The sequence below is a fragment of the Chiloscyllium plagiosum genome, chromosome 16, assembly GCF_004010195.1.
Source record: "Chiloscyllium plagiosum isolate BGI_BamShark_2017 chromosome 16, ASM401019v2, whole genome shotgun sequence".
In the NCBI taxonomy this organism is placed as follows: Eukaryota; Metazoa; Chordata; class Chondrichthyes; order Orectolobiformes; family Hemiscylliidae; genus Chiloscyllium; species Chiloscyllium plagiosum.
In genome coordinates this window covers 14,909,794-14,935,237 of record NC_057725.1, presented here as the reverse complement: position 1 = coordinate 14,935,237, position 25,444 = coordinate 14,909,794, and the positions used below count along the sequence as shown (strand labels likewise).

General features: G+C 39.7%; 1 protein-coding gene across 3 annotated transcripts in view; it reads left to right on the top strand.

The window, feature by feature from the left end:
- ttc17 (tetratricopeptide repeat domain 17) overlaps positions 1–25,444 on the top strand; it is a 95,199-nt gene that overhangs the window by 16,848 nt on the left and 52,907 nt on the right. For all 3 annotated transcript variants that reach the window (XM_043705479.1, XM_043705477.1, XM_043705478.1), the window contains exons 2-7: positions 6,160–6,249; positions 7,514–7,683; positions 10,418–10,529; positions 11,687–11,818; positions 14,332–14,441; positions 23,330–23,477. In XM_043705479.1, the coding sequence (XP_043561414.1) occupies positions 6,160–6,249; positions 7,514–7,683; positions 10,418–10,529; positions 11,687–11,818; positions 14,332–14,441; positions 23,330–23,477 (762 nt within the window). The remainder of the gene's footprint in view (positions 1–6,159; positions 6,250–7,513; positions 7,684–10,417; positions 10,530–11,686; positions 11,819–14,331; positions 14,442–23,329; positions 23,478–25,444) is intronic.

The following is a 25,444-nucleotide window of genomic DNA, read 5'->3' as shown; positions in this document are numbered from 1 at the left end:
CATCTAAATTATTATTGTTTTCCCCGCAAGTATACTTAACTCAATTCATCCCATTTTGGTCTGTGATTGTCCTGAAATTGTTTATTCTTTTCAATTATTCCTGCTTCCTTTGCCACACCAAAATGTGATTTCAGCTATGTGATGATCGCTGGCAGTCAAACATTGCCTGAACTTTCCAATTTCTCACTCTTTCAAATTCACTGATAATGTATGTTTCATGTCTTTTTTCCCTGATGTAGTAGCCTGTATCCAGAAACAGTTTGTTATCAATTGCACTGTTTTGTTTCATAGGGTGCTCCCCACTCTCTTTGTAAATGAAGCTAATTCAACTGCTTTAGTTATTTAGCTTCCACTTGAAATTAAGAATCGCCATCAACCCATGGGCGAAGTTCCCAGGAATCCTTTCAATTTTAAAAATATCACTTTCTATGCAATAGATCGTTTCCCCTTTTGGTATTGTATTATTATCTTGCTGGGGTACTTAGTGCCTTTTATTTCATCTCCTGAAACAGGTGGTTTCCTGATGCTTGCTGCAAAGTTCTACCCCACACTTGTTTTTGTATTTCATTTCTCAAAATGTCTTTCATCACTTCTTAAAGGCATTAGGGGCATTATTTGAAGCGCAACAACTGAACATAAATGTTTTGTGTGCCATTACTTGTTTAGCCCAGTGATACGAGGTACCTTGCTGGTCAATCCAGTCTGCTTGTCCTCAAAGCCATTGATACTCATTGATGGCAATATTTAAAAATTTCTGTAGTGATTGGCTCCTTTCACAGCAATCATGTTTGTCATTGTATGTCATTGCACATGATGCATTCAAGGCCTCAAAATCAATATAAACAGTGACAACGCATTCTACAGATTAGACTCAATATTAATTCAATGAACGTTTGGAGTTATTACTGCTACCAAAACAATTTATCAGTGAATGTAAGAAAAGTAATTGCATTATTTAAAAATACACTTTAACAATCTCCAAGTTGTATCCCTGTTGGTCTGATAATAGATCCCGATTTTGCTCAATGTTTTACTCCAAGGTAGAATAAAAATAAGTTATTTGTTTTCTAAAAAGTTAGCAAGATGCCAAATTTTTAAAAATTAATTCACTGGTTGAGGGCATCGCTGGCTAGGCAGCATTTATTGTCTACCCTAATTGCCCTGAGGGCAGTTGAGTCAACCACATTGCTGTGAGTCTGGAGTCACATGTAAGCCAGACTAGTTGAGAATGACCGTTTCCTTCCGTAAAGACATTATTGAACCAGATGGGGGTTTTTGACAATCGGCTGTTGGTCATCATTAGATTCCTAATTCTACATATTTATTGAATTTAAATTTCCGTGGCAGGATTCAAACCCAGAAGGTTATCTGGATTAACAGTACAGCTCGGTCATTGCCTCCCTGTGACTTTGTAACTGAGATCATTTTGAATAGCATCTTATTTGTGTACATAATGCGCGAGCCTTCACTTCAGGCTTGGATTCTAAGTATCAAAACAAATCCATAGATACAGGAGAGCAGAGGTAAGCCTGAGCATTGCAAATGTTTCTGAAGGTGACCCCTACTACAAAAGCTTGAATCTATGTACTTTTCAAAATAAAGAGGTATTTGTTTTTCTGTTTGGAGCATGAAGCTTCTTGAACTTCAGATTCAGGACAGACCCTACCGTGGGATGTTTCCATTATGTGATCCACAAGCAATACAGGATTTAGCGTTGTTCAATGCAGCAGACTTGATCAGGGAGCTTAAGGGGATGGAACCTTTAGGCGGTAGTGATCATAATATGATTGAATTTACTCTTAAATTTGAGAGGGATAAGATAGAATCAGAGGTAATGGTATTACAGCTGAATAAAGGCAACTACAGAGGCATGAGTGAGGAGATGGGTAGAATTGACTGGGAAAGGAGGTGCAGTGGGAAAGAAAGTGGGCCATAGAATCCCGACAGCGTGAAAACAGGCCATTCGGCCCAACAAGTCCACACCGACCCTCTGAAGAGTAATCTGCCCAGATCCATTCCCCTAACCTATAACTGTACGTGTACCCCATACTAATGCACCTAACCTAAACATCTCTAAACATTATGGGCAGTTTAATATGGCCAATTCATATAACCTGCACATTTTTGGATTGTAGGAGGAAACCCATGCAGAAATTCGACCGGGGCTGGAATCGAACCGGATCCCCGATGCTGTGAGGCACCAGTGCTAATCATTGAGCCACCGTGCTGCCCACATTGGCAGGAATTTCTGGGAGTAACTCAGGAGACACAGCAGAGATTCATCCCGAGGAAATAGAAGCATGGTATATGGAGGATAAGGCAGGGATAGCATAAAAGCAAAAGAGAAAGCATATAATGTGGCAAAGGATAGTGGGAAACCAGAGGACTTGTTAAAGTACCTACTCGAGACAGCTCAAAGAATCCCTAAAGGAAAGGTTGGTAGGTATAGGGAATGCTGGATGACTAAAGAAATTGAGCGTTTGGTTAAGAAAAGGAAGCATATGTCAGGTATAGATAGGATAGATTGAGTGAATCCTTAGAAGAGTTTGTGAGAAGATTTGTAGCTCGGGTGCTCGTTGTTGTGGTTCTGTTCGCCGAGCTGGGAATTTATGTTGCAGACCTTTCGTCCCCTGTCTAGGTGACATCCTCAGTGCTTGGGAGCCTCCTGTGAAGAGCTTCTGTGATCTTTCCTCCGGCATTTATAGTGGTTTGTCTCTGCCGCTTCCGGTTGTCAGTTCCAGCTGTCCGCTGCAGTGGTTGGTATATTGGGTCCAGGTCGATGTGCTTATTGATTGAATCTGTGGATGAGTGCCATGTCTCTAGGAATTCCCTGGCTGTTCTCTGTTTGGCTTGTCTTATAATAGTAGTGTTGTCCCAGTCGAACTCATGTTGCTTGTCATCTGCGTGTGTGGCTACTAAGGATAGCTGGTCGTGTCGTTTCGTGACTAGTTGGTGTTCATGGATGCGGATCGTTAGCTGTCTTCCTGTTTGTCCTATGTAGTGTTTTGTGCGGTCCTTGCATGGGATTTTGTACACTACATTAGTTTTGCTCATGCTGGGTATCGGGTCCTTCGTCCTGGTGAGTTGTTGTCTGAGAGTGGCTGTTGGTTTGTGTGCTGCTCTGAGTCCCAGTGGTCCCAGTAGTCTGTCTGTCAGTTCAGAAATGCTCTTGATGTATGGTAGTGTGGCTAGTCCTTTGGGTTGCGGCATGTCCTCGTTCCGTTGTCTTTCCTTTAGGCATCTTTTGATGAAATTGCGGGGGTATCCATTTTTGGCGAATACATTGTATAGGTGTTCTTCTTCCTCTTTTTGCAATTCTGGTGTGCTGCAGTGTGGTGTAGCCCTTTTGAACAGTGTCGGAAGACTGGAGGTTGGCTTACATGGTACTGTTTAAGAAAGCCAGGGGACTATAGACCAGTGAACCTGATGTCGGTGGTGGGCAAGTTGTTGGAGGGAATCCTGAGAGATAGGATGTACACGTATTTGGAAAGGCAAGGACTGATTAGGGATAGTCAACATGGCTTTGTGCATGGGAAATCAGGACTCTCAAAAATGATTGAGTTTTTTGAAGAAGTAACAAAGAGGAACGATAAGGGCAGAGCAGTAGATGTGATCTATATGGACTTCGGTAAGGCGTTTGACAAGGTTCCCCATGGATGACTGGTTAGCAAGGTTAGATCTCGTGGAATACAGGGAGAACTAACCATTTTGATACAGAACTGGCTCAAAGGCAGAAGACAGAGGATGGTGGTGGAGGGTTGATTTTCAGACTGGAAGCCTGTGACCAGTGGAGTTCCACAAGGATTGGTGCTGGGTCCACCACTTTTCTTCATTTATATAAATGATGTAGATGTGAGCATAAGAGGTATAGTTAGTAAGTTTGCAGATGACACCAAAATTGGAGGTGTGGTGAACAGCGAAGAAGGTTACCTTCGATTACAACGGAATCTTGATCAGGTGGTTCAATGGGCTGGGATGTGGCAGATGGTGTTTAATTTAGATAAAGGTGAGGTGCTGCATTTTGGGAAAGCAAATCTTAGCAGCACTTATGCACTTAATGGTAAGGTCCTAGGGAGTGTTGCTGAACAAAGAATCCTTGGAGTGCAGATTCATAACTCCTTGAAAGTGGAGTTGCAGGTAGATAGGATAGTGAAGAAGACGTTTGGTATGCTTTCCTTTATTGGTCAGAGCATTGAGTGCAGGAGTTGAGAGGAGGTCATGTTGCAGCTGTACAGGACATTGGTTAGGCCACTGTTGGAATATTGCGTACAGTTCTGGTCTCCTTCCTATCAGAAGGATGTTGTGAAACCTGAAAGGAATCAGAAAAGATTTACAAGGATGTTGCCAGGGTTGGAGGATTTGAGCTATGGGGAGAGGCTGAACAGGCATGGGCTGTTTTCCCTGGAGCGTCGGTGGCATAGGGTTGACCTTATAGAATCATGAGGGGCATGGATAGGATAAATAGACAAAGTCTTTTCCCTGGCGTGGAGGAGTCCAGAACTAGAGAGCATGGCTTTAGGGTGAGAGGGAAAAGATACAAAAGAGACCTAAGGGGCAACTTTTTCACGCAGATGGTGGTACGTGTATGGAATGAGCTGCCAGAGGAAATGGTAGAGGCTAGTACAATTGCAACATTTAAAAGGCATCTGGTTGGGTATATGAATAGGAAGGGTTTGGAGGGATATGAACCGAGTGCTGGCAGGTGGGACTATATTGGGTTGGGATATCTGGTCGGCATGGATGAGTTCGACTGAATGGTCTGTTTCCGTGCTATACATTTCTATGACTCTGTTTGATTTAGGTCATGTGGTGTTTTTGTAATTTTAATGTAATTTCAATTTTCTGTAAAAAGATCACTTGTTTGCAGCAATAAGGGGAGTAGCCTGAGAGAACTCTTAGGGCTAGGAGCTGGTGCCGCTACTCTGCTCATGGTTTTAGAACTTTAGCTCAAGCCTGGCTTGTAGGTATCTATGTTATAGTGTAACATTGATGCCATTCGTAAATAAAGGCAATAATGTAAACTAAACTGTCTGTAAGAGTTTTATATTCCAGACTGCCACAGTGTATGATCCTTGCTGAAAGTATTTTACGACTAATCATACTCAAACAAAATGTAATTTAATTCCCCACTTGCTTATATACCTGTCTCATTTTTTTGGTGGACCTGTGAATTGGTGCTCGGGTTATTTGAACCTTTTACAGGTGTGTGTGTTTAATAAATGGAGGAGAACGTTGGTTGTTGGTGACTGGCATGGAAAGTAATATAACTTAATTATTAATCTAGGGAACACTCTGGACTATTCAACACAATGTTTTGCCATGCCCAGAGCTGGCAGCTGGTTTGATATTGAATTGATCAATCATTGGAAGATCAATACTAGCCAGCTAACCACAGAGAATATTGATTTTAAAAAAAGTTCTTACTGGTTTTGCAGATACAGAGGTATTTTTGGAAATTTTAGGACCGGCTTTTTTATAACTTTCTAGTTTTCTGTTCAGTTAAGGAATTGTTGAATGTCACAGACTGTAAGAAATCAGTAAATAATTCTGGGAGTCTACTGAAATTATTTGAAGTCACCAGTGACTTCAAAATTAGATAAGTTTTCCACTGGCACAAACATTTATCATCCCAGGGTTGAGTGAAGATGTGGCATTCATTGTGTCACACTGTTTAATCGCAACTCTTTTCTTTCTCTTTTTAATATATCCTTTAACTGTGTCTTTCTGTCGGTGAGAGTGGGTGATTGTCAAAGAAGATTGGGTTTAAGTCCTAGATAATTAAATTACTTTGCATTTAACTTTGTCCTGCTAAATCACAGTACTAATAAATTGTTGATTTTTGTTTCAGTTGTCAACTTGGTGTTCAAGATCTGTTATTCATTGCATCTGATTAGCAACAATTGGTTACATTTTGAGGGTTGTTGAATATTTTAATTTAATTATGTTGCTACTCCAGTGATAAGGTTGATTACGTTGGCTTGCTATCCCTGGTCAAAACACTTAATGGAATCAAAATTGTTAATTCTTGAAAAATAATTTATTCCTATGCCTCAAAAATGTTATCTTGAAATGTGTACAACTTGTGAGAATGTGGCTATGCCACTGTGAAAATGTATTTTGAAATTATTGGAAATGTTATCATGTTTCTATTTTTGGCAGGTTGATTCCCCTCTTAATCTGAAACATCCCCATGATTTGGTAGTATTTATGAGACAGGAAGCTACAGTCAACTACCTCAAAGAACTGGAAGTAGGTTGAGAAATCCTTTTGTTGATTAAGGTGCATGAAATTTGGTGGAAGAGGAATTTTAATCAAAGAACTGGAATGTTTCAGATGTTTTGCAACTATTATAAGCAAAGGTTATTATCAAGCTTTATGTTATAATAAAGGCTAAAGAGGAGCAACTTGCAAGACATTTTTATAATTATCAAGCTGGATAGTCTCACTTGCAAACTTGCTCATTTTAGCTTATTTAAAATTTTTTGTACATTGGCTTCTTCTAGTATTTATAAGGTTTGTATCACTATCCCTTCCATCCAGATTTTGAGTCACTGAAAATTTCTGATTTGTTTAATGGGAAAGACAAAAGACTCATTATTGAGTGCTCAACTATTGTATTTATTTGATCTACACATTTAGATTGTTGTCATCTGAATCCAAATCCACGGAGGCAGGGTTTCATGAAAATCTTTTGAATAGAGGGATATATAATCTGAACAAACTTACTGTGGACACTACATGAAATAATGAAAATCTATATCCGATTATAATCTTCAGCATACCAAACTCTTGCAGATAAAAGATTAAAGTTCCTAATCTATGACCTGAAGGTATAGAGACTTTTGATGCATTAGCTATCAAATGCATCACTTCTCAGGAGGAGAATGGAACATTTTTATGAAGCTACTAATGATTTAACATGAGTAAAAGTTAGTGAGCAAAGTTGAAAGTGGGGTGGCCATGTCTAACAATTAAGGAAAGGTTCATCGAGCAACCTTGATTGTGTGCTTACACTGTCCTCTCCAGCATACCAGCTCTGATACGTAATGTTCAGAGCACTTCCCGAAATGATCTTCATGAATAGGGCAATTGAATAAGATGGAAGAAAAAGATTGCTACTAAATAAAAAGAAAAAAAAGATAAGTTATCTTTTCCATTTTGGTTAATTCCTTATTTCTATGTTGGACATCAAATTGGCGAAGCACTCCATTATTTCAACTTAGCTCGCTGGAGAAGGTGAGTGTTTTCAAGTATTTGGTAAAGAAAAGAATTTAGCTTCCAGGAAAATCTAAACCTGTGTTCTATTTATCTTAAAGTTACAAAGAAAGATCTGTTACCAAGTTTCATTGATTCTAATTATGTGTGGATTTAACCATTTCAATATAAATTCATCTAATCTCAAAACAGTTATATTAATAGATGTTGTGTGACTTTATTGTTTAAATAGAGAAAAGTGAAGTCTTAAACCCTCATCTTTGCTATTAGATACAATAATTCAACTTTTTATACACAGAAACACTTAGTTGCTCAGAAAATTCATATAGAAGAAAATGAAGATCGAGACACAGGTTTGGAACAGAGACATTACAAAGAGGATTCTGACTGCATTAAAGCCAAAGTGCCTCTTGGAGACCTCGATCTTTATGATGGAACATTCATTCCTCTGGAAAACAAGGATATCAGGTTTAAAAAGGCATTTTGTTTTTAAAAAAAAGTATTTTCTTTCTCTTCTCTGCCAAACTGTGTATCATTCACCAGCTGACGAACAAGAACGCTATTCACCTCCAAGCCAGTGACCGTCATGACAGTTCAGGGTTCAGTTTACATTGACTAGTAATCGAGATCAGTCATTTCTGCTGAGATGACATCAGGGAGCTGCTGTAGTGATGTTAACCATGAATCAATGTAGGGATAACTCCAAAAGGAGCTCTGGAAATCAGCATCAAGATAGTCCATTAATAATATGTGGGAGCTAGTGAAGAAGGGAAGTAGTTGCTAATAAACGTTTATCTGGTGCCATCCTTTCTAACGGAGTTAACTCCTAATTTTCATTCCAATCAAGCTTTTCTTTGATTTCAAGGATTTCTTACTGAAATTATACCTTATTCATAACGCCACCAGATTTGGTGTCTGATACAGAGGGACATCTGAAAAGTTAACCTTAGTATCAGAGGTGAACTGATGATGAAAGTTACAGTATGACCAGTTTTTTTTTCTGAGTGCTAAGTTGTTAGCAATAAGTTATGAAAATGCTATTATTTAACTAGCATTAAATGTGATTCCAAGCCAGAACATGTTAGGCCATTTACTTGATTATCCAAAAGGTGGTACTTCAGAAATAGTAAATAAAAACATAAAAAGATAAATTCCTCTTGAGGTCAAATTCCATTACTTTGAGGCTATAAAGGCATACGTCAAGAGTTGACTGAATTCTGTAAGATGGAATGGTGGTTTACAGTATTATTTAGACATACAAAGGAACCTTGATTATCCGAAGAAGACTGGCGGGGAGTATTTTGGTTGGTTTAATCCAATGCCAGATAACATAGTTAGCCTCGCATCAGGACCTTACAATCTTGATCAGATCATCCAAAATTCGGTTAATTGAATGCCCAATAATCAAGGTTCCTCTGTAGACTTAAAATCTGAAGTCACTGAATTGTGAAATCAATGCTTCACTGAAACAAAAGATGACTAATTTGTGTGTGGGCTCTTAATTCTTGCAATGGTTATTAAGTTATAAACTTGCAACTTGATTTTAAGGGATGTTTTCACTTTGCATATGTATTGTAGATTTTTACAGCATGGAAACAGACCTTTTGATTCAACTCTCCATGCCCACTAAGTTTCCCAAATTAGTCCCACTTGCCAGCATTTAGCCCTGCATCCCTCTGTTCATGTTCCTGTTCACATGTCATGGAGAAATACAGCACGGAAAATGACCCTTCTGTTCAACTCATCTGTGCCCACCAGATATCGTAACTAATTTGAGGGTGGCACGGTGGCTCAGTGGTTAGCACTGCTACTTCACAGTGCCAGGAACCTAGGTTCGATTCCCATCTATGTGGAGTTTGTACATTCTCCCCATGTCTGTGTGGACTTCCTCCAGGTGCTCCGGTTTCATCCCACAATCCAAAGACGTGCAGGGCAGGTGAATTGGCCGTGCTAAATTGTCCATAATGTTAGGTGCATTCATCAAGGATAAATATAGTGTAGGGGAATGGGTCTGGGTGGATTATTCTTCAGAGGGTCAGTGTGCACCTGTTGAGCCAAATGACCTGTTTCCTCACTGTAGGGAATCTAATCTAATCCCATTTGCCAGCAGCTGGTCCATATCCCCCTCAACCCTTCCTATTCATCTCCCCATCCAGATGCCTTTTAAATATTATTGTACCAGCTTCCACCACTACCTCGGGCAGCTTGTTGCATTCACACACCACCCTCTGCGTGAAAAAGTTGCCCCTTAAGTCCCTTTTAAATGTTTCCCCCTCACTGTAAAGCTATAGCCTGTACTTCTGGACTTCCCCACCCCAGAGAAAAGACCTTGACTATTTACCCCATCCAGATTCCTCATGATTTTATAAACCTTTTATAAGGTCACCCCTCAGCCTCTGACACTTCAGGGAAAACAGCCGCAGTCTATTCAGCCTTTCTATAGGTCAAACCCTCCAACCCTGGCAACATCCTTCTAAATCTTTTCTGAACCTTTCAAGTTTCATAATATCCTTCCGATAGGAAGGAGATCAGAACTGCGCACACTATTCCAAAAGTGGCCTAACCAATGTCCTGTACAGCTGCAACATCACCTCCCAACTCCTGTACTCAATACTCTGACCAGTAAAGAAAAGCGTACCAAATGCCTTCACTATCCTATCTACATGTAACTCCACTTCCAAGGAACTATGAACCTGTACTCCAAGGTCCCTTTGTTCAGCAACACTCCCCAGGACCTTACCATTAAGTCCTGCCCTGATTTGCCATGTCTTTTAAATGTTGTTACTGTACCTGCATTTACAATATTCTCTAGCAGTTCAGTCCATATACGCAACCACCTCTGCCCGTCAGGTCCTTTGTAAATATTTTGTGTCTCATCTTAAGTCTATGCCCTCAAATTTTGAACTCTCCATTCTGGGGAAAAAGACCTTTGCTTCACCTTATCTACGCCCTCATGATTTTATAATCCTCAATCAGGTCACCCCTCAGCCGCCTCTGCTCCAAGGGGAAAAAGTCCTAGCCTATTCAGCCTCTCCTTATACGTTCAAACTTCATATTTATGTGTCTATGTACATATATATTTTATACAGTTTGTATTTTATAAATATGGTGTTTATAAGCCAATTTGCCTTTTAGTAGATTTTTTTGACTTTACTACAGCTTCTTGTAAACTGCAGAAATTGACATTTTGTTCTTTTCTTAGCCCTGAAGAATACATTGATACAAAGGCCCCATTACCTCAAGACCTAGACACACCAGATTGCACAAAAATGATGGATCTTCCATTTAGTATTCATGCTTTTCAGCATTTGAGGGTAAATGCTTTTCTGTAGGCTCTTCTGATTATAACAGGAATTGCACTTAAAATAACAATTGATTAAAATCTTAACTTCCGAGATTATTTTTAGGACTGTATGGATTTGTAATGCTCATTCACTAAATGAAAGGCAATAGTAATTTGTATTTTTATAATACTTTTCATGTTAAAGACCATCTAATTTCTTTGCATGAGGAAAATAGTAGAGACTGAGTTGGTGGTAAGGAGTCCATGGGGGAATTAGCTATGTAGATCTTTTAGGAGCTGCTACAGGCACAATGGGCCAAATGGCCTCCTTTTGCACTGTAAAATTCTATGATTCTATAATTAAGTTAATAATTGGAAAGTATTTTAGCCAGTATGTAAGGTTGTGGTACAATAAAGTGGCATTTTGCTTTGCGGCCTAGAACTGCGTTGGATAACCCAGTTCTGCTGAAAACTAGCTTTTAAGCTATAATATGTGTACAACAGCAGGCCTGGAGGTTTTTCGGAATGAAGTGTGTAGCTCTAATTTGCAGTTTAATTTTATTTCCAGTGTCAATAAATGTGAAACAACAGTGTTTAATTTATTGAGAGCATTTTTAAACTACTGTCTGCTTCTAGCGAGGACTTTATTTGGAAGAGTACTCTGGATGACATGACTGTTAACCCTTGGGAGTTGCATTTAAATCCATCGCCACCGGAGGACCTTAAAATACTATGTACTGGTTGTATAGGTCCTATTTGAAATTAAGTTTAAATAAGCTTTTTGAATCATTTTTGTACCTGTTAGTAATTTTATTTTGAGAGGCATTAAGAAAATATGAATTTGCTCTGTTCTTTCTTAATTGACATTAAGAAAACAATTGAATGCTAACAATCAAGTAGTGAAATGATGTTAACATTCATGTTATTGTATTTTGTAATGCAATCATCTTTTCATATAAGAGTTAACTGTCCTATTCAAAAAATACTCCTGTTCTAATATTTATCTATACAGTGTGCATGAAGGGCAAGAAAAGTCATCAACATCCTATAGTCTGTGGCATAAACCAATTGAGACTAAAGAATGATGAAACTACAGAACTATTTTGTTTTAGTATAAAAATATATACTTACCGAGTTTCAGGATTTGAAAATTGAAATGACTAGTAATACCTAAAATTTTAATTTTAGGGTATCCAAGAACGGATTAATCTTACAGCACCAGTGTTATCAAAAGAAGACCCCATCTTTATCAGCTTATCAAGAAGATTAGGTAGAAGTATTGAAGAAATAGGCCATAGAATTAATGCGGCCTTGTTGAAGGTACAATTTACATTTTTTATCTTCACTTAACATCTTTCTTTTATTAGCTGTTAACGTATGAATACAGATAATGTAAGCTATGCATGCATTTCAAGAAATGTATTTAAGTTCAGATAAAGCAAATCAGCCTTGAAATGTCAATTCAATTACTCCAACTCTTCCACATTTTCCACACAGCCTTGCAAATTTTCTCCCCATTTTTGGGTTTATCTAATTTCATTTGGAAGTTAATATTGAATCAATTTCAACATGCTTTCACCGCCGTGTGATCCAGATCATCATTGTGCAAAAAGAAAAGAATCATTTACCAATCACCTTGAATCTATGACCTCTGGTTGCTTACCCTTCTACTACTGGAATCAGTTTCTCCTTGTTTATTGTATCATAATTCTGCGTGATTGTGAGTATCTCTATTATATCTTTTCTCAACGGATCTGTTGTAGAAAGAGCACCTCAAGTTCCTCTAATTATTCCACTGGTACCATACTTAAAAGCCTTTTCTACTCTATAAGGTTTTGACATTGTCTTTGTGTGTTATGATCTGGAATGCACTACCGAAAAGGTGGTTGGGAAGCAATTGAATATAGACTTCCAAAGGAAGTTAAATGACTTCATTTCATACTCCATGTTTCTATTTAGAAAGCCAAAGCTACCATACACATTTTAACAGCCTTTTTATCTAGCCCTGTCATTGCAGTTATTTGATTGCAATTTGTGTCTATTCCATTTAATTCATGCTGCCACTTGTTGGTCTTTCTACCAAAATGCTTCCCTTCAGAGTTCATTAAATTTCATCTACTATATTTTTCCTACCAACCTATTACTATTTTCTCAAAAAACTTGACCATTATCTTGGAACTCCATACCCAGCTCTTGACCATTAATATAAATCAGAAAGAGCAGTAGTAGTTTATATTCACAGCTGGCTTCTTTCTGATCTGTGGGAGGAAGTTCACCTCTATTTTTTGTTCTTTAATTTATGTTTATGAAACTGCTGTCGCTTAGGCTGATGAGAAAAATTGAAGCCAATGAGATTAATAATGTAATTTATCAAAGATTTTTTGCAAGATCCGTTTACACATCAACCACACTACCTTCATTACTAGAGCTCTATCAAATCAAACACAATTTGCCTTTAAAAATTTGTGCTGGTTATCATTTATTACTTCATTAAAATGTCAATGAACTAGCTGCCTTCTTAGTACCTTCTAAAATTAATGTATCATTAAATACTTAATGCTGAAAGTGCAGATTATCTTTCTAATCAGTTGAACCCTCACCAGATGTTTATTGTGTACAGTCATACAGCACAGAAACAGACCCTTCAGTCCAAGCAGTCCATGCTGATCATAATCCCTAACTAAACTTGTCTCATGTGCATGCTCCTGGCCCATCTCCCTACAAACCTTTGCTATTCACGTAACAATCCAAACGCTTTTTGAATGTTGTAACAGTATCTGTATCCACCACTTCCTCAGGACGTTCACTCTTTTCACCCCCTCTTCCTCCCCCCCAGTATTTGGGGATGAACACTGACTGACTGAGAGAAACTTACACCATCTCCTTTCCTCACTCTGACAAAGAGCATCTAGTTCCGATGACTTGTACCAATATCTTCCATACAATTTTGGACAAACAGTATAACACCTAGTTATCTAATATGTTCAAAATGTTAATTGAAATGAAATCCAATTGTGAATTTGGGATTACATACTCAACCGCTGACTTAATCGTGTCACTTTATACCTAATGGTATGTTGTTGTCCTTTTCATCTGCTGTAAGAATTGAGAACAAGTTTTAATCTCCGCAACTTCCAATACTATTATTCTCGAAGGAGAGTTTTACTGTAACATGTTTTAAGTAAAAATGATGGTGAAACAATAAATAACTAGCTAATTTTGATGACATCTTCCAAGGAATAACTCAATAAATAATTGTCATTGTTAAAGTTGTTTCCATAATTGTATGAGATTTCCAAACTCATTTTACAAGCTATATTCTGTATGTTAAATATCAGTTTATTCAGCACCACTTCTCTTCAGCCACATTATTGTCCAAGCTTAATGGTAAACATAAAATGAATTTATCTTTTCAATACAATTTCTATGTATGTAAAATGGAAAGTGACTTAAAAATATTTTGAAATTTACCATATTAATACATCACCAACTTGCCACATCCTAAATTCCATAATATTACTGCTTCAGATATTTCTACTTCGACTTGAGGAATATGCAACATTCAGAAATGCCATTAATCTGAAAGAACATGATCAATATTTGTTTAATATTTATACTGTTCACAAACCTAAATAAAAATTATTAAATGAATGTATTTTTTACATGAATAATAAGTCCTTTAATAGTTCAGTAGAGTGATGCCAATGGTCACATTATAATACTTTGTAATGGATTAAAATTGCAGATTAAGTGCCCACAATGATGCAAAGCACCATTTCAACCATTCCTATTATCTAATGTTTCTGTTATTACAATGTTGTCATTATTTTCAGAATACATCATCATGGGTATTGTATAACATGGCTTCATTTTATTGGAGGATGAAGAATGAGCCATATCAGGTGGTCGAATGTGTCATTCGGGCATTACATTTTTCTCCACGGTAAGCTTTCAGAAACCAAGTGATAAACTTAATACCGATGGGGTTCCTCTTTGCATCTTGACCAATATTTCAGGGTCAAAGCCAGCAAAACCAGTGCTTATTTGTCTCATTTTCTTCGTGTAGATTGGCAGCTTAGTTGAACATTATTAATTGCTGCAGTTGAAGAAATAACTAATTAGAGGTAAAATGCTTTGCAACGGCATGTGCATTGCAATAAGTTGGAATCCGTCTGGTAGAAGTCATGCTTCAGGTATGCAAACGTCTGTTTAGACCATACCTGGAGTACTGTATGCAGTTCTGAACATCACATCTTAGAAAGAATATATTGGCCTCGGACAGAGAGGGCAACATAGATTCATTAAAGTCTTACCTAGACTCCAAGGTTTAAGTTACTTGGAAAGATTAAATAAACTTGGGTTGTAATTGATGAAATTTAGAAGATTTGATCAAGTTTTCAAGGTATTCAGAGTCACGAATGGAGAAAATACTGCTGCTGATTGTGGACAAGCTTTTTACTCACTCATGAGATGTGGGCATTGTTGACTGGGTCAGCATTTATTGCTCATTCCCTTATTGCTCTTGAGATGGTGTTGGTGGTGAGGTGACCTCTTGAGCCACTGCAGTCCATGTGCTGGTAGACCCACAATGCTGTTAAGAGGGGAATTCCAGGATTTTGACCTAGCAACTGTCTTGGAATGCGATATAGTTCATTGTCTACCTGTGGAACAACTTTCAATGTGGTAAAGAAGGCATCTGGCATTGCTTGCCTTCATTACTCAGACTATTGAGTTATAGGAGTTGGGATGTCATGTTGCAGTTGTACAGGATGTTGATGAGGCCACGTTTGGAGTACTGTGTACTGTTCTGGTTGCCCTGTTGTAGGAAGGATATTATTAAATTGATGAGGGTTCAGAAATACTTACAAGGATGTTACAGGGTCTGCAGGGTTTGAGTTATAAGGAGAGGCTTGATGACCTGGGACTTCCTTCACTGGAGTGTAAGAGGTGGAAGGGTAATCTTTTAGATGTTTATAAAATCATGAGGTGATTAGCAAAGGTATTTTCCTTGGCGTTAGGGAATCCAAAACTGCAGGACATAATTTTAAGATGAGAGGAGAAAGGCAACCTTTTCACAGAAAGGGTGGTTTGTTTGTGGAATGAAAGAGGAAATGTTAGATACAGATGTTGTTACAACACTTAAAAGAAATTTGCATAGGTACATAAATAGACAAAGTTTAGAGACAGATGGAACAATCGCAGGAAAATGGGACTGGTTGATCCCATTAGGGAAACTTGATCTGTTTCTGTGCTGTATGACTCTCTTTCCAAGTCAGAGTAGCTTGAAAAGGGGAACTTGCAACTGGTTATGTTGCCATGTATTTGCTGTCCTTGTCCTCCTTCACGGATTTGAAAGGTGAATCTTTGGTGAATTTCTGCAGTGCATCTACTGCTGCTACAGCCATATCTTACAGGAGCAAAATTACACTCAAAATGTGAAAGAATGTTTTAACTTTGTTCCATAAGCTATGCTTGTAGGTGAAGCAGTTATTAATTTTCAAACTGATTTTACTAGCCAAGAGTATTAAGGGAACAAGGAAAAAGCAATTGATGGTTGGGTTAAATATCATCAAAATCTGAATCATCGATTCTCAGAGCATAGAAGAGATCCTTCAACCCATGGAGTCTGCATCGACCTCCCTACACTAGTCATACTTTGCAGCACTTGGCCCGTAGCTTTGAATGCTATGGATTTCAAGTGCGCAACTAAATAATTTATCAAGTTTGTGAGGGGTTCCTGCCTCTGTCCTCCCAGGCAGTGCTTTCTAGATTCCCAGCCGCTCTGAATGAAAATTTTATTCCTCAAATCCCCTCTAAATCTCTTGCCCTTCACTTCAAAATGGCGCCCCTCATTATTGATCCTTCAATTGAGGGAGCAGCTCCTTCCTATCCACCCTGTCCATGTCCCTCATAATCTTTTACATCTCAGTCAGGTCCCCCCTCAGCAGCCTTTGCTTAAAAGAAAACAATCTGAGCCTTTCTAGCCTCGCTTCGGAACTACATTGCTCCATCCCAGCAACATCCTGACTAATCTCTTCTCCATCCCTTCCAATGCAATTATGTTTCACTGAATGGGACTGAATAATCTCAAGGTGCTACATTGCCTATTCCTAATCTTTACTGCAGCAAAAATGACGTTAGTTATCAATCTGTGTGGTGATCCATTCTTGGAGAGAGCTGCATTCTGATTTAGAGGACTACAAGCCTGTACTCTCATGAGAGGGGAACAAGAATATAGAGGGACCTCGATTATCCAAATGCGATGGGCAGTATTTCATTCGGATAATTGAATATTCGGTTAATTGATTTCCTCTGGGGCTTGGAGTTTTCTGTGAAGTCTGCTCCCTGTTCAGGAGACTAGACAGCAGCACACCGTGCACAAGACCCCACCCCTCCCTGTCTGCTCCCACCACATCCCCCGCCTGCCCCCAACCCCATCCGCTCCCACCTGACCCCCAAACTGTCCTCCCAACCCCACGCCCCGTCCATCCCCACCCACTGTCCAAACCACGTCTGCGCCCCCACACTCTGGGGCAGCCCAACTGTACATCAACAGTAAGACTGCTGCTGCCTTTGTGGGGTAAGTCTCCAAATAGCACGTGTGCACGCAAGCGCACATACACACAAAAAACATTTTGACAGGTTCCACCTTTGCCCTGTATAGGACAATGTTGGGGAGATTATCTGGAGAAGGGGGGAGGTTCAGAGTTCACCTCTGTGTAGATCTCCAGGGAAAGTGTGGGGTGTGAGAGAGAGGGCAGGAGGTCAGTCATTTAGAGGCGGTGCCTGGACTGTCCAAGACTGTTCTCAGCCGAGTTCATTTTTAATCATTGTACCTGTAAGCAAAAGACACGATCAGTGTTGAAACAGCTGTTTGACGTAATGTTTCTAACAGGACCTTGAGATCCCCTTCGGATTGTCCGATTTTCAGGCAATTAATATTCGGATGATCGAGGTTCCTCTGTATATGTGATGTTACTGTCACATGCCGTAATTGTTTGCATAAGGGATTTTAGAGTCATACAGAAAAACAGCACAGAAACAGACCCTTCGGTCCAATCCGTCCATGCCGACCAGATATCCCAATCCAATCTAGTCCCACCTGCCCGCACCCGGCCCATATCCCTCCAAACCCTTCCTATTCATATACCCATCCAAATGCCTCTTAAATGTTGCAATTGTACCAGCTTCCACCACATCCTCTGGCAGCTCATTCCATACATGTACCACCCTCTGCATGAAAACGTTGCCCCTTAGGTCTCTTTTATATCTTTTCCCTCTCACCCTAAACCTATGCTCTCTAGTTCCCTGACCCCAGGGAAAAGACTTTGTCTATTTATCTTATCCATGCCCCTCATAATTTTGTAAACCTCGAGGACCTGATCAGATGTACCCAAGAACTCTATGGGAAGCTGGAGAAGTGATTGCTGGGCCTCTTGCTGAGATATTTGTGTCATCGATAGTCACAGGTGAGGTGCCGGAAGACTGGAGGTTGGCAAACATGGTGCTACTGTTTAAGAAGGGCGGTAAAGACAAGCCAGGAAACTATAGACCGGTGAGCCTGACCTCGGTGGTGGACAAATTGTTGGAGGGAATCCTGAGGGACAGGATGTACATGTATTTGGAAAGGCAAGGACTGATTTGGGATAGTCAGCATGGCTTTGTGCGTGGGAAATCATGTCTCTCAAACTTGATTGAGTTTTTTGAAGAAGTAACAAAGAAGATTGATGAGGGCAGAGCAGTAGATGTGATTTATGTGGATTTCAGTAAGGCATTCGACAAGGTTCCTCATGGGAGACTGATTAGCAAGGTTAGATCTCATGGAATACAGGGAGAACTAGCCATTTGGATACAGAACTGGCTCAAAGATAGAAGACAGAGGGTGGTGGTGGAGGGTTGTTTTTCAGACTGGAGGCCTGTGACCAGTGGAGTGCCACAAGGATCAGTGCTAGGCCCTCTACTTTTTGTCATTTACATAAATGATTTGGATGCGAGCATAAGAGGCACAGTTAGTAAATTTGCAGATGACACCAAAAAATATATTTCATCACTTTCTGTCACTGAGTTAAATTGTTATATTTATGCGCAGGAGTCAACATCCCATGACTAATTCTACTTCCTCAGTGGTGTGATGTCTAGTTCCACCCTATAATGGCATCTTTAAAAGCTTCAGGTGGAAAGGAATCAAATACTGTACTCTTCTAGATTTGCCTGTGTTCCATATACTCGTTGAAAAATCCAAATGTGAAGATGTAGGGAAAAAATGTGTGCTTGCATGTGATGCCAACAGACAAAGCATAATTTTGGACTTCTACTCATTAAAAATATGTCCATTCATAAATAACTGCATCATTTATTTTGTACCTATTCTTTCATTGTGCAACAAAACCTGATAATGATTTATGAGAGCAGAGACCAAGTGTATAATTTTATTCAGTGATTCAAGGTACTTTTTAAAAAAAACTGTTATAACCATGGTAAGTGAATGTGAGGCCTGTGATTTTTCTTGTAGAAATTAATTACGTCAGGAGTTCTCAACTGGAGTCTTTCAGATGGTTTCAAGGGTCTGCTTCTTCCCGAAGGAATTTTTTTAAAAAAATTCCTGTTATGCAGTAAAATTTCCTGCATGATTCCTAATTTGTGCAGTGCAGTGTACGTCACATAAGCCTGCACAGGATTAATCGTAAGACGACAGACTCTGTTAGAGATGGTGGTGGTACAGTGGTGAAATCATTGGACTGGTAATCAACAAACCCAGGAGATGGTATGGGGACCTGGCTTCAAATTCCACAGCAGCTGGTGGAATTATATTCATTTTTTAAAAAATTCTTCAATTAAATGTCTAAGTCCATTTGGTTCACTAATGTTCTCTGGGAAGGAAAACGGTTGTCCTTGCCTTGTCTGCCTGCATGTGACTCTAGATCCACAGCAATGTTTGATTAGAAACAGGCCCTTCAACCCAACAAGTCCGCACCGATCCTCCGAAGAGTAGCCCATCCAGACCCATTCCCCTACCCTATATTCACCCCTGATTTGGCAATTTAGCATGGCCAATTTACCTAACCTGCACAACTTTTGGATTATGGGATGAAACCGGAACACCTGGAGGAAACCCACGCAGACACGAGGAGAACATACAAACTCCACACAATTGCCCGAGACAGAAATCAAACCCGGGTCCCTGGAACTGTGAAGCAACAGTGCTAATCACTGAGTCACCGTGCCACGCAGTAAACGGCAATGATAAAATCAGACTTCAGGAAAACTCTGATGAAATGGGCAGCAACAGAGACCTGGGGGACCATGTACTGAAAGTTTGAAGGTGATAGTTGTTGACTCCAACATGGTTAACTGTCTTCTGAAATGAGCCAACATTCAGTTGCATCAGCTGCTAACAAGTCTCAAAAAAAATGTTGAAACTTTATTGCTGGAACAGCACAGCAGGTCAGGCAGCATCCAGGGAACAGGAGATTCGACGTTTCGGGCACAGGCCCTTCTAAAGAAGGGCCTGTGCCCGAAACGTCGAATCTCCTGTTCCCTGGATGCTGCCTGACCTGCTGTGCTGTTCCAGCAATAAAGTTTCAACTTTGATCTCCAGCATCTGCAGACCTCACTTTCTCCTCAAAAAAAATGGAACTGAACAGACCATCTTCATAAGGGCAAACTTAATCTTTGTTGACCCAGCAAAATCCTCCTTACCATCATCTGGAGGCTAGTGCCAAAATTAGAATTATCTCACATGATAGTCAAGTAACAGCCTGACATCATCATATTCGTGACATCATTCCTTTCACACCAATCCCAGATATCTCCATCCCTGTTCCACAAGCAGCCCAAAACCAGCAGAGGTGGTGCCATGGGCCCCCTCAGCATTGTCTCTAAACTCCATGAAGTCTCACAGAATCAGATCAATCTGGGGAAGGAAACTGGTTTATAAACATCTACGACTCTGCCTTCAACTGATGAATCAGTGCTCTTCAATTTTGAATAGTACTTGGAGGAAGCATGGTGACTGGCAATGGCACAGAATATACTCTGTCCATCATGAAAGCTCAGCAGCATCACTACTGAATAACTGGTAAGTCTGAAAGGGCATAATTGTTAAATGGGCCTGTGGCAAGTGGTGAGGGAACTAACAAGGGGAAGAAACATGCATCATTTCATCTTCATCCATCTATCTGCTGCAGATTCATATGTCCATGACAGTATCAGTAAGGGTGACCACTGCACAGTCTTTGTGGAGGTGAACTTCTGTCTTCATTTTGCAGGCATCCTCCATCATGTGTTCCACAATGATCGTGCTAAGTGGGATAAATTTCACAGATTTAGCACTATAAGACTGCAGAATTGTACTCCAATACAATATTGAACTTCATGGCTCAGAATATTCCCCGACTCTGACCTGATGTCAAAAGTGGGAATCAATCTCAGTTCAGTGAAGGGTTAAAAATAAGGTGTCAACCTAGTGAAACTACCAAACAGAACTGCTTGCTAAATGGTATAAGCAATTGATCACGTCTAAACTCTGCTGTGGTGCCACATGCAGTTGTGAATGATGTTGGATAATTAAGTCACTGGAGGAGAAGGTTCCACAAGTAGCCCCATGCTCCATTTGGAGGAGCCCAGCATGTCTGTACAAAAGATATGGGCCTGGACAAAATTCCAGCAATAGTCCTGAAGACATGTGTTTCCAGAACTTGTCACACCCATGCCAAACTGTGCAAATACGTCTACAGCACTAGCATCTGCCCGACAATGTGAAATTGACCAGGTTTGCCCTAGACACAAAAGACTGGAAAGTCCAGCCTGAAAATCCAACCCATCATTCTACTCAATCATTGTAAAATGATGGAGGGTATCATCAATTGAGTCATCAAATGGCACTTGATAATTCAACAGTCGGCTCACTAGTATTCAGTTTGGGTTCCGCTAGGGTCCCACCTCATTATAGTCCCATTCAAACATGGACAAAAGAGCTGAACTCCAGAGGCGAGGTAAAAGTTACTAACCCCAACATCAAGGCTGTATTTCATTGAGTGTGGTATCAAGTAGCTCCAACAAAACTGGAATTAGTGGAATGCTCTCTGCTGGTTGAAGGCAGTCTTAGCAGAAAGGAAGATAGCTATGGTTATTGGAGGTCAGTCATCTCAACTCAAAGACATTTCTTCACATATTGCTCAAAGTAGTGTCATAGGTCCAACCACCTTCAACTGCTTCATCAATGACCTTCCATCATAAGTTCAGAAGACCGCTGATAGCGGCGACTCAAATAATAATGCAGTCCATGTCCAAATGCTGCATGACCTGGTCAATATCCAAGTTTGGGCAACAAGTGGTAAGTAACATTCAGATCTTACAATTGCTTGGCAATTCCCATCTCCATCAAAAGAGAATCTAACCATTGCCCCTTGAAATTAATTGACATTCCCATCAGTTAATCCTCCACTGCCAACATCCTGAGCATCACCATTAACCAGAAGAAGAACTGGACTAGCCGTGTAAATACAGTTGCTACAAGAGCAGGTAAGAGGCAAAGAATCTTGCAGCAGATAACTCACCACCTGAAAACCTGTCCATCATCTCTAAGGTACAAGTCAGGAGTGTGAAATATTGCACCCTACATAACAGGATGAATGCAACTCCAGCAACACTAAAGATGTTTAACACCACCTGGGACAAAGAGGCCTGCTTGACTGACACTATGTCTACAAAATTCCAGTCTCTCTACCCTCCACACTCAGAAGCAATGGAACATCTACAAAGTGTACTGTTGAATTTTACCAAGATTTCTTAGAGAGCACATTACTAGTCAATGACTGCTACCATCTAGAAGGATAAGGGTAGCTCATATCTCACCGCCTGCAAGTTCCCCTCCAAACTACTCACCATCCTGACCTAGGAATATATCTCTGTTTCCTTCCTGTTACTGAATTAAAATCTTGGAACTCGCTCCCAGTGTCGTGGTTGTACCTATGCCAAATGTGTTGCAGTGGGTTCAAGAAGCTAACCACGACCTCCTTGAAAGAATCGAGGGTTGGGCAATAATCGTTGACCCAGTTAGTGAAGTTCATATCTCATGAATTAATTTTTAAAAAGCACGAATAGAATAAATGGGGCTCCTGCCATTTGATATTGAAGGAGAGTGAATTTCTCCCCCTGATCTGAGAGTGACAATTGGGATTGAGTTCTTTTCCTGTAATGGTGCATGCTCTCCTGCATGCCATATTTAAATCAGAAGAGCAGAACAAGAAGTTGATGGGATCTGATGTCTGTTTTGTGGAGTAATAAGTCAGGAATTAATCAAAAGTCGATGAATGACAGACTTCACTTACCTATTTATTAAGCATTGCACCACTGCTCATATGTAGGACTTGTTTATACGCAACTTATAATGACCGGTCGGCTGATCAAACTGCCTCTGCTCCCAACATTGTTTGCCAACCAACTTCTAAATCCTAGATGTATCAATCAGATGAGGTGCACACAGCTGGGGAAGTCTGCCTTTTTGTCTGCAAGTGTACCATTTTCCACTGGGAACTGAACAGAAGGTTAGCTGGTCCATCGTACCTGGTGATCTGTCTAAGCTTGTCTTGAGATTTTGCTGAGTGCAGAGTTGCTGCTGTTTTTAAACACATGGCAGAAGCCGATCTGTACCAATAACAAGTTTCAAATTCAGTAAGAAAGGTCAATAAAACTACATAGTTATTTGTATATTTTTACACTGAAGAACAACTTCCATGAACTTTATGATGCAGGAAAGGGTTCCCTAAAGCAAACAAAAGTTTGGAAATGCCTGCATTATAGTATATGTATATACTTTTTTTTAAACAGGCAACATAAAGATGTAGCATTGATGAATTTGGCCAATGTCTTGCACCGAGCCCATTTCTCAGCAGATGCAGCCATACTGGTTCATGCAGCATTGGATGTATCCACGGACTTTCTCACAAGTCATTACACTCTTGGAAACATATATGCTGTAAGTATGCTGAATATATTTTTCTGATTTAATTTTGTTTACATTCTTGTTAGTGTGATTAGTGGTCCTTAAAGTTTTATGCAACAGTTCTATTTGACATAGTTTACATACAGAAATATTCAACTGTCATACTAGGAATTACTGAAAAGAGATGTGTTGCCAAAGCTTTTCATCAGAGCAAATGCCAGATTGCCAGATCATCAGGATGCCAGATTTCTTGCCTTTGCGCTAATGAGGACAAAATGAACCAAAATGATGTGTCTATCTCTCACGCAACAGTTGCGTTCTAAGTTGCCTAACATCAGTCGTCAGAACTAAAAGGAGAATTATTACATTTGTATCATTTTGTTTTGGTATTTTAAATGGAATGCATTAATAAATTTTGAAGTTTGTCTGTTTTACATACACACAAAAATCTTAATCACACACAGGACCCTGCTCTTTAAATGCAAAATTAATTTATCCATGTGTTGCACCTTTGCCATTGAGGAAAGGGTTATAGACATTGCCAATCCCAGCTACATTCCCTATGGTCATACCCAGACCAATTACAATCTGCGTGCCTGGTCTGAATTTAACAAGCTCGCTATAATTGACTGTATTCAGTGCGCTTTCCTCATGCCGTGCATGTTGGCATTCCCTTTCCATTTCTTTTTGTCACCCAGCCCTGATAAATGCAAGATGAAAAACTCTTAACTCTTAGCAATGTTTTAAGTTCTGTACTGCCAAGCAATTAAAAAATAACTGATTACTTGTAACTGGCTAATATTTTGATGATTGATAGAGTTCCAACTGGAATTCAGTTCTTTGCCCCATTGTTTGAAATCCTAATTGGTTTTGGTTTAGTAGTTCTATAGCCATGACATTTTAGGACATGTTAAATAGCGATTAGCTAAACCATGCTTTTTACTGCAAGTAACAGGAATAAAAGTTAAAACATGATTGATTCAATGAAAAATATAATGGGTCAGTTAAAACAGAAATATTTAATAGTGGGCGGCACGGTGGCACAGTGGTTAGCACTGCTGCCTCACAGCGCCAGAGACCCGGGTTCAATTTCCGCCTCAGGCGACTGACTGTGTGGAGTTTGCACGTTCTCCCCGTGTCTGCGTGGGTTTCCTCCGGGTGCTCCGATTTCCTCCCACAGTCCAAGGATGTGCAGGTCAGGTGAATTGGCCATGCTAAATTGCCCGTAGTGTTAGTTAAGGGGTATATGTAGGGGTATGGGTGGGTTGCGCTTCGGCGGGGCGGTGTGGACTTGTTGGGCCGAAGGGCCTGTTTCCACACTATAAGTAATCTAATCTAATCTAATCTAATCTTGTATGCGAAGATATGGAAGAGGGTCATTGAAGATGTATGATGTGATAAATGACTCTAACCAATAGTCACTGCGGCAAGAAAAGGGGGTTGCCTTTGGAGGCAAATCATATAGCATTTGATCTAACAGGATCTTTCAAAAAAAAATTCTGGCATCCTAGTGGGAATGGATACACCAATTCGACTTGTCCTGACAGAAGTAAAGATTTCAAGTGTAAACTCGTTACTACAAGTCTAGAGCAGTGAATAAATTCCCTCCCTTTTCCCATGTCAGAGACTGGTATAACAGAGGTGAATTTTATGTTCCAATTTTGCATATCTTAATCCTACATGATGTGGAGATGCAAATCAGAGAGATACTCCTTTTTTTTTTAATATGTTTATCAATAAGGTTCACTCAAGGATAAAATGTATTACAATACTACAAGTAAAGCTTTTCTTAAAAAGAAAAATCCATTCTCCAACCCACCCCATCACATGAATACAAGTAGCTACAAATAAAAACAAATTATAGGATGGAGAGAGGTGAAGAATTTAAAAGTTCAACAGGTAATTGTTTTCAGTGGTTTCCAAGATCTCAATGACATGATGTTGCTGTCTCAATGGTTTAAATCCAATGTTGCCCTGATACTATCTATTGGGTTTTAGTT